This window comes from Phalacrocorax carbo, chromosome 7 (assembly GCF_963921805.1).
Source record: "Phalacrocorax carbo chromosome 7, bPhaCar2.1, whole genome shotgun sequence".
Classification (NCBI taxonomy): Eukaryota; Metazoa; Chordata; class Aves; order Suliformes; family Phalacrocoracidae; genus Phalacrocorax; species Phalacrocorax carbo.
The window spans coordinates 15,771,612-15,780,916 of NC_087519.1; the positions used below are offsets into that span (position 1 = coordinate 15,771,612).

The window sequence follows — 9,305 nt, forward strand, 5'->3', positions numbered from 1 at the left end:
AAGAAAGGTATGAATGGTGATTCTGACCTCAAATGGAAAAATATCTCTGCTTAGATCCTACTAGCAAAGTAACACGAGCTAACAGTGAAATAAGTAACTCAGATCTACCCCTTTGAGAAGAGACAAACTACAGTTGGATTAGTATTTTAATAGTGTAATGCCAGTGCAGATAGGCCTTTAAACTACAGCCAAGAATATTGTATTAAGAGAATCTTACAGTCCATACTGAAATCCACACATGAATTTACACTGAGGTTTCTGCAGAGCTGCTGGAGAAAACATCTTTAACACTGCTACCTCACTAACTGAGAATGATTGAGAAATCCATAATAGTTTATTGATGAAAAATGCAAGTAAAACGTATGCTTAAATAAAGCTAGCTGCTCATCAGTTTAGACCTCCAGTCTTAAAATGGAGGCCTTTAATGATATTAAAAAGGAGTTCCTCACTGTTAACAGCAAAGGGAATTTTCATCAGAAATCCAGTGACACCTAGCGGCAAACCAGGAGATGAGATGGGGAAATTTCATCCCTCTTCTGAAAATGCATTACCTCTTCTCTTCTGATAAGCCAATCTAAATTCCTCTCCAAGCATGTTAATGTCATCTTCACCTTTGAGTATTCCCTGCAATAAGGGGAAGAAAACACATGTCAGAAGGTAAAACAAAATAGAGAGATTATTAGGGACTTCTGAAATTCTTGATGGAAGTGACTGTAATAGCTTGTACTGCTGCTACCTTTAGAACAGCCAGCCTTGACAACCACCACAAAACTTCAAGAGATGAGTTTCATATTGGTGTACGTGGTGCTAACCTAGAACTGCCCCTTTTCTTCACGCAAGTGATGATGAGAACCCTGTAAGGATTCTATCATGAGCACTATGCAAAAGACAACATTAATCTGCATTCACTTTCTAATGAGAGTGATTACAGCAGCACAGCACTGGTGCCAGTTTAGCAAAATCAAGCAACTGCATCAAGAAGAGGCACTGGCTGGGGTGGGGCTCCATCTCCACCTTCAGTTGTGCTGAAATGAGCTCACACAAAGAAATTATTTCCGAAATAAACGGATTCTGAACAACTTAATCAGAAGCTGTTTTGGGGAAGAGAAGCAGGGGAACCCAGAAATCTAAATCTACATCTAAATTAGTTTTAGGGCTAAAAATGCGTATTACCCACAGAATGTACCTTGCAGCATTTAGGGGAAAAAATTTACAAATTGCATCTATGCTGGAGACTTCAGAATTAGGTAGCACTTTTGAGTGTACCATTAGGTATCATTCTGAGTGAAGTGATGTGTGGCCACACAACTCAGACACAGTGTTGAAGCAGAGAAAAGAAAAAAGTAGCACATTGATACTATGCAACGGGTATGAGCCCTGGATGCTCTGAAATAGCCAAGACTTCCTACAACAGTAAATTCAAACCAGAAAACCATACCAAAGTATTGCCAATTGCAGTCATCCTTTAAGTAAATCTACATTAGAAAATTAGACTCACTCCAAATTTTACAAATCAATGCACCAAAATAGCATATTAATATTTGAATAAAAATTATACTCTGCTATATTTACAGTGCTTTCCAGTATTGCAGAAAAGAATTTATTTAAAGAGTTGGATAATTCCTTTCCTACTGTAAATGCATCTTTACATCCCTAAAGCAGCTCTCTGCTCACTGGCATACCATTGGGTCATCTTCCTGATTATGAAATACAATACAAAATAAGTTGTAGTTTATTCCTATTACAGTAATTGCTTCCATATTTTTAACTTCTGAAAACACAAGGATGAACAGAATGAGCTTCGAAATACTTCTATAAGCACTGCAGTTTATTGCACTGCTGTGGAGACCAGGCCTTGCTTCCATGGTAACAGAAGACTTAGAAGACGGCCAAATTGCTCCCAAAGCTCCAGCTGAGAAATTTGGTAGAAATGGGGTTTGAGATATTGTGGACCCCTCTCTATCTAGAAAAGCCCTGCTTTAGAACTTATATTCCGTATCCCAAAGACTGGATGTGTAAAGTGCTGTGGGAGCTTTCAGCAAGTTCTCTACAAGGCATCAGTATTGCAGGAGAGCCCAAAGGCCCTCATACAGAGAAAATATTTGTGTAAATAGCTTCCCAACTCAAAAAGAAATTTTAAAAAAGGGAAAGGTGAGCACAGGAGAGCTGACGCAATAAGGACACCTGCCAGAATTTACACAGCTTTGCAACTTCACCTTAAACTCCCCAAGAGAACACCAATTTCCAGGACAAACATTTAAAGCATTTAAAAAACAATTCACTTACTCGAGGCAGATAACCCAGTAATTTTGATGCATGCTCTTTCAGGAGTTTCTGTCTCTCTTCTTCAACAATTGCACAGATGTTTTCTTGTCTTTTCTCCTCTAACTGCCTTTCTTCCAGTTCATGCTCCTACAATAAACAAGCAAGTTTTTGTAACTGTTGAGTTTCAGCTCTGTGAACATGTGTGTCCACCAATATCCACCTTGGTATAAAGAGAAATATTTTTTTTTGGTGGAGTATATTTTGAACTTCCACTTATTAACTCCTGGTCAGATAAAATAAATTTGAAAAGGATGGAGAAGTGTACGTAAAAAACCACAAAGCACTGTTTAAACAATACATGTTTGGTAACTAGAAGAAAACCTCAGACAAAAGAGAAGGCTGAATGGCAAGACGTGGGGCAGGTCCACTATGTAAGTGTTCACTCTCATACTAGAAGCCCTTTTAAAGGTAGTTAAGTTCTGGTTCCTTCCTGGCTCCAAGACAAGTTAGTCTGTCCCTGCCCTACTGTTCTAATCCAGGAAAAGGAGAAATAGGCGTGTATTCCCATGCCAATGACTAGGAATTGCAATTCATATTACGCATGTGATTTATACTGTATAGAACAGGTCCGAAAACTCCGGTATAGGATTCCATGACTTGTTCTCAGATTACACCTTTTCCTCCTCAGGTGATAATTCAAGAGACAATCTAAAACCAAACCTGGGACTTCCCCTTCTCACACACCATCATCAGTGATGCTGAACTGGACAACAGTTGTGTTCAGACTTTTTTCTTGTCAGCAAACCAAAACAAAGGCCTGCTTCCCCGCCTGCACATTTCTCTGCAATTCCCCTGTCACCTTTCCCTAGTAATAATAGCCTTGTCACTTTGGGTAGCAAAAGTATTCTCATAGTGAAACATTCTGGCCAAATCAAAGGCAAAAGTGAAAAGTTTAATATAAGTTTATTACTTTATCTGTAATAAACTGCTTGTGACGGTCTTCAATAAGTTTTTCCACAGCCCTTCTGTGTTCAAGCTGTTTCATTCTTCGCTTCTGCGCATTCATCTGTTCGATGCGATCATCCTCTGCAAACTTGGCCAACATCTGTTTTCTGAAGGTTTCTTCCTCTTCTTCTACAGCTTGTTGCACTACTTTCTTTAAAGCAAATTGCTCTTCGTAAGTTTGCCTTAAGTCTAGGCGTTGCCTCATTCTCTTTTCAATTTCTGCCTACAAAGGAAATTTAATGAAGTGCTGTATTACTGAACACACTTTGGAAAATTTTGATCATCATCAGCCAATCTACTCGATTTATCTTGGAATGAATTTACTGTAGCTGTTACTTTCTAGCATAAATAACTAGAGCAAACACTCCATATGTAGCACTGCTCTCGAGTATCAACCAGTTTGGCAAATGTCTCAAAATTCTCAAAATTAAGTCCAAAACAAAAGGAGGTTATTTTTTCCCATTGGCATGAAGTGAATCAACAAGACAGTCATCCTGAACAACTCTCTAAAAATAACAGCATTACGTATCTCAGCCTGTGTTACATTTTGTTTGCCACCCACAGCAAGATAAGACAGTGTGGGCAGGCCCACAGGAAAAAGCAAATGGCCATGCAAAAAGCACGCAGTTAATTAACCTGCTTAGCTTAAACCTGATCTTGATTCAAGTTACTGGCATTCTCCTTCATGAAATAAATATATATATGAAGGAGACAATAAGGATATTCAAAACCTTCAGTTGTCCTCCTGGTTGAAATAAAACATACATACATTATGGATGGCAAAGAAAACTCCCAAAACTAAGTTAATATACAAATTGCTTGTCTGACTGAGAATGTTTAGGAAATAGTGTTGCAGATAGATGCTTTGTGCCAGAACAGAATTGAAAACAATTCATATTTATTTAATGTACCTAAAATCATGCCAGAATTAAGCTTTTTGCTTTGAGACAGCTCACAGACCAAAATGGACTCAAGGAAGTCCCTCAAAAACATCCCAAAGTCACAAATAACACCATAGGCTTAGAAAATCCAAAGCATGGAAAAAAACCCCAACCCAACGCTGCCCATGAGCAAAAAGGAAAAGTTGTAGAAATGGGAGTTACTTGGCCTCTGAAGAGCATCCTCAGATGCAGAAGGAATTGCATGTGGGACATCCTCTCACTAAATGTTCTCTGAGCATCATAACTCCAGTGACAATTTCCAAAGACTGAAGAAGCGCTGCTCCATCACAAAAACATCAGAAGCAAAAGGACAGAGGAAGACTATGTAAAATACTGCCCCCTGCATTCACTTTATTACCTACTCTCTAGATCAGCAATTGAAAATGGTTTCATTTTCTTTTTAAATTTTCATACCTGATCTGTTTAAATTACATTAGTTTACCCATAGCTACAAGTGCTCCATAAATTATACGTTCTCCTGCATGTACACTACCATTTTTATTTTATAAAACTTTCACCCAGACCAGCTCTTCTAACCTGAATGTTCTGCAGGAATTACAGCAAAGCTGAAATACTCCTCTCCACTTGCATTTTCCCTTAACAGGTTATGCACAGGCATGTGTAACGTATGTACGATATATGAAAAAACTGCTATCTGACAAGTATCAAAATATCCATATGTGTATCTGCAGGAGAAATCCAAGGAAAGTTAAATGCTCCCCAATCCAAAACATAGGTACTACTTCAACTACCCATCAGCGCTTACCATCTCATTCTGCCTTTCTGTGTCCTCTTGCTCTTCTAGATACAGCTCTTGACAGATTTGTGCCAGTTCTTCACACTTCTGTTGTTCTCTTTCCAGATTTTGGGCAATCTATTACAAAAAGGAAGGATTTCTAAATGAAAGACAAAAATGTACAATAATTTTTTCTGCAATTTCAGTTTTTGCTACCATGCTCTGAAGTCTTTGTCTTTTCTCCTCAGTGTCTCGAACTTTAGCCATCTGATCATCTTCTCTTTGTTGCTGAACGTTGGCAAACTCCATAATTTTCCTATTTTCTTCTTCCATCTCTTCCTGTTTCCTTCTCCTCCAAAGAGCTTGTTCTTTTTTGAATTCTTCAATATATGTCTGAGTTGCTCTCATTTTATCTAACTTCAGTTGTTTTTCCCTGTAGAAGATAGAAAAAAATTAAAATTATTTAACATACTGCAGAGTAACATTAAACAGACCATATGCTCATCATTAACAATATATTCCAGAAACTAAGATTTAAAGGACTCTCCTTACCCGTTCAGCTGAAAACTAGATACCTAAAGTGAAAATACTTATTAATGAATCACCCCAAACAGGTTAATCTCACATGTCTTAACACCTTTCTTCAGGAAAACAGACTGTACATACACTCAATACTACTCAGTTTTATACGTGCTCCATCCAAGCAGAAAGGAGGAGGAAGCCCAATGGCACCAGAATCTCCTAAACTTTTTATTTACTTATTCATACTAAACCCTCCCCCTCCAAACTACCACCCTGCCCTCAGAAACCTCCTTTCCTATCCCTGTCCATAAGACAGGCACACAGCACGTCTCATGAAGATGTAGGGACATGAGGCAAGGCAGAAATCTGAAATGCAGCCATTTCCAGCACTAGGGGCCCAATGGAAGCACTCCTTGAAATAAGCTGGCTTTCATGACCGGGGAACAAGGACACAAGGCTGACTGGAAAGAGAGGAACATTCTGACATTTAAACAGCAAAATCCACGCAAGTCAGCCTCTTGTTAGTAAAATGTGACCAGGGAAAACTGAAATAGGCCTTAGTCTATGAAATAAACATATACAAATCAGTGTTCCATACAGAATTTTATCAGTTGCTTTGTTTTAAATAAATAAATTCAAAGTAACTAACATTTGGTCTTCCTCGTAGATCTTTCTTACAATTTCATCAATCATGAGTTTCTCTCTTAGAAACTCTTCATATGATTTCTGCTTCTTCCTCTCTTGTTCCTCAATCTGTTTCTCCAGTTCTTGCTGATACATTATTTTCTCCTTATTTCGCTTCAGTTCTGCAGAACTTTCTTCTTTTATTACCCTTTCATACTCTTCCTTCATCTTTTGGGCTATTTCAGCCTCACATGTCTATAGGGAGAAAAAGCAATGCAAGATTCCTTTTTATTCCCATTAATATAACTTGTGAAAAAAAACACAATACGAAAAGGAATTATACTGCATTACAAAACCAGAACTTTTTCCACCTCTATCTGTACTGCCTTAATGTGCTTAATAGCTTAATTCAGTAAGTAGAACTCTTGAAGAGAACCCTCAATATCTGAACAACTCGAAGAGAACTAACAATACTTCGAGGAAGCTATGTATTGAACAAAGACGCTGTAGTGTGTTCAGCATGAGTGAAACTAGCTCATGTTGGCATAAGGACTGGAATGTGGTTTCACTATGTAGGACTTCCTCAATAAATGTGTTTTGTCTTTACACCAATTTGCAAAAACTAATGTATAAAACATTAACATAATCAGACTCATCTGCCTGATCACCAATATTATTCTACACATAAAAATTCATGCTTCTCTCTGAAGTTATTCAGATAAAGGTTTAATAATAGTAACATGTTCAACAATGCTTCTGAGGTAAGGATTCCCCATAAAAAGTGGTTACTGCACAAAGTGTATAATTTTTACTTGGATAAACATTACAAAACCAGTAAAATAAAACCTACGTCTATTCGTACAGCTTAGTTCGCTACTACTTTGATTGCAATGGCAAAGCAAGACTTATGGATGGTTATTACCAGCTAATTAGTCCTTTGTAACACACAAAGTATTTTCAATAAACAGCAAACGCCCAAACCTCACAATATTTTAGATAAAAAGGCCCGTTCCAAAAGCAAAATTTTCAGCACAGTCCACGTGAAGAGTTACAGCACTCAGATGTGGGGAGACGCTGTGAAGCTAATTACCATTTTCTCATACTGCAGAGCTTCTTTTTCAGTGATCTGTGCAGCTCGCTCTTTATTCATATAGGCGGATTTTAGCTTTTTTTCTAACTCTCGAAGTTCAAGACTGGGGAAAAAAAAAAACCCAAAAATAAACATATACTATTACAGCACCTATACAGTAGATTAGGTCAGCACCAGTGGAAAAAAATTTGAAATTTCCATCATTATTTAAACAGTTGAAAAAGCCCAAATTGGAATAAAATTGGAAAAGCCCAATTTTAGATGAAAAATACTGCTCTAGTAAAAGAGCAGAAAAATAAAACCTCTCTCAAACCGAGGTCTATAGCCGTCTGTACACTATCAATAGCTTTGCACACTTTACATGTAACTATATAGATCTATGTATATAAACATACACACACACAAGCATACATATATATATACACATATATAAGCATATGGTCAAAATGAAAATTTTGTGGATCAGAGTTTTATTGACAAAACTCACTTAAATGCGATCTTTTGTCATATGTGAATCTTAAATAAGTTTTCCTTCCTTTCTGCTTCTGCTACAACTTCCACCAAGTCTGTCTCGCCTCCACCACCCCACGTCGCACCTCCCTTCTCCTCCTCTGCCTTGCATTCACCTCCCTCGCTCTGCTCCGACACTGTTCGCTGACATCTGTGGTAACCTCTAACAGCAGCAGTGACGTTTCTGAAGTGTTACCTGTTCTCTCGTACTTGTTGCCTCATCTTTGCATCTTTAAGTCTTTCGTGGTTCAGCCTCGCCAGCTCAGTCGCCAGCCTTTCTTCCTGCTCCAGCTGCAGCTCCCTGAACTTCTTGCTCTCTTCTCCCTGATCAGAACAAACCGTTTCCGCCACGGCTCCCTCTGCGTAAAGAGGAAAGCTTTTGGAAGACACAGGCAGAGCCCCTTGGGGTCCGCCCGGCCCCGCCCCTATCCGCAGCACCGCCTCCTCCAGCCGCCGCTAGCGCTCCAGCACCGCCGAGGCCTGCAGGCGACAAGGGACAGGCAGTGCCGCGGGGCCCCCCCGGACGCCCCGTTCCCTCTGCCCCCAGCTCCCCGGCCCGGGCCCCGCTCACCATCGCGCCCGCGCCGCACTGCCACGGCAACGAGCAGCGTAGCCAGGCGGAAAGGCGGGGAACAGCTTCAAATTCCTGGGGAAGCCCGCCGCGCCGATTGGCCGGGAGGGCGGCCCGCCCCTAAGGCGTGGCCCGGGGCGGGAGCAGCGGCCTGGGCCCTCCTCCCCTCACCCCCGCCGGCTGCGGCAGGTTCAAAGGCGGGGCCGTCAGCGCCGCTTTGCAAGAGAGAGCTGGGGAGGCGAGGGCCGAGCTGAGTCAGAGCTGCATCGAGGGTGCGGTTTTCTCGGTCTCTTTTGACCCCAAGCGCACGTGAGGAGCAGGTGCTGCACGGTCTCATGCGCTCACGTCGGTGCAAAAGCGGGTAAGCGCAACGTCCCGGCGGAGAAGAGCCCGAGGAGCGGCGCGTGCGTTCACCGCCACTGGCGAAGCGGGAAGCAGTAGACGTTGAGCACAAGGAGGGAGGAGAAATATAGTTATCAAAATGTCTTAAAAAAAAAAAATCTATTTAGGAGCATTTCTTGACTTATTAGTTCAAGTTAATGCACTTTACTCGTCCATAATCACCAAACCGAGGTGGTAGCATTTAACTAAGAATTTCTCTCCTTTGTACGTATGATATTGGATCCCAAATACGTATTTGGGAGTCAGTCACAGGAGAAATCAACAGCCAGAATGTTAACAATTAACATCAGCAAAAGCTATGTAATTCTACATGATTGGCATATATAAACCTGATAGGCAAAAGGGAAATCCAGCCCTTAAGATTTTCTCAGAGAGACAGATATTATGCAAAGCAGAACTGTTCACTCCAGAGTTTCTCCAGACTGGCTTTGCTCCAGGAAGGAAATCAACATGGTGGCATCCAATCCCACAAGCTCTACGCACCCACTTTTACCACTTTTTCCCCCCTTTATTTGCCTTTCTACATAGTTATGTGAAGATATTTAAACTTATTTAAAGCACTAGTTAAAATTCATTAATGTCGCCTACTTTATAAAATTAATTAAAATCAATGAAGCTTAAGAACACTGTCCAATTAGG

General features: G+C 40.3%; 1 protein-coding gene across 1 annotated transcript; it reads right to left on the reverse strand.

Moving 5' to 3' along the window:
* Positions 1 to 66: 66 nt before the first annotated feature.
* Positions 67 to 8,331, reverse strand: MNS1 (meiosis specific nuclear structural 1; the record flags this gene model as incomplete). The annotated part of the gene is made up of 9 exons (XM_064456471.1): positions 67 to 624; positions 2,287 to 2,412; positions 3,236 to 3,493; positions 4,978 to 5,085; positions 5,164 to 5,380; positions 6,119 to 6,348; positions 7,184 to 7,286; positions 7,890 to 8,052; positions 8,265 to 8,331. Coding segments are annotated over 9 exons (1,371 nt in total), but the record flags the coding sequence as incomplete, so codon positions are not given.
* Positions 8,332 to 9,305: the final 974 nt, after the last annotated feature.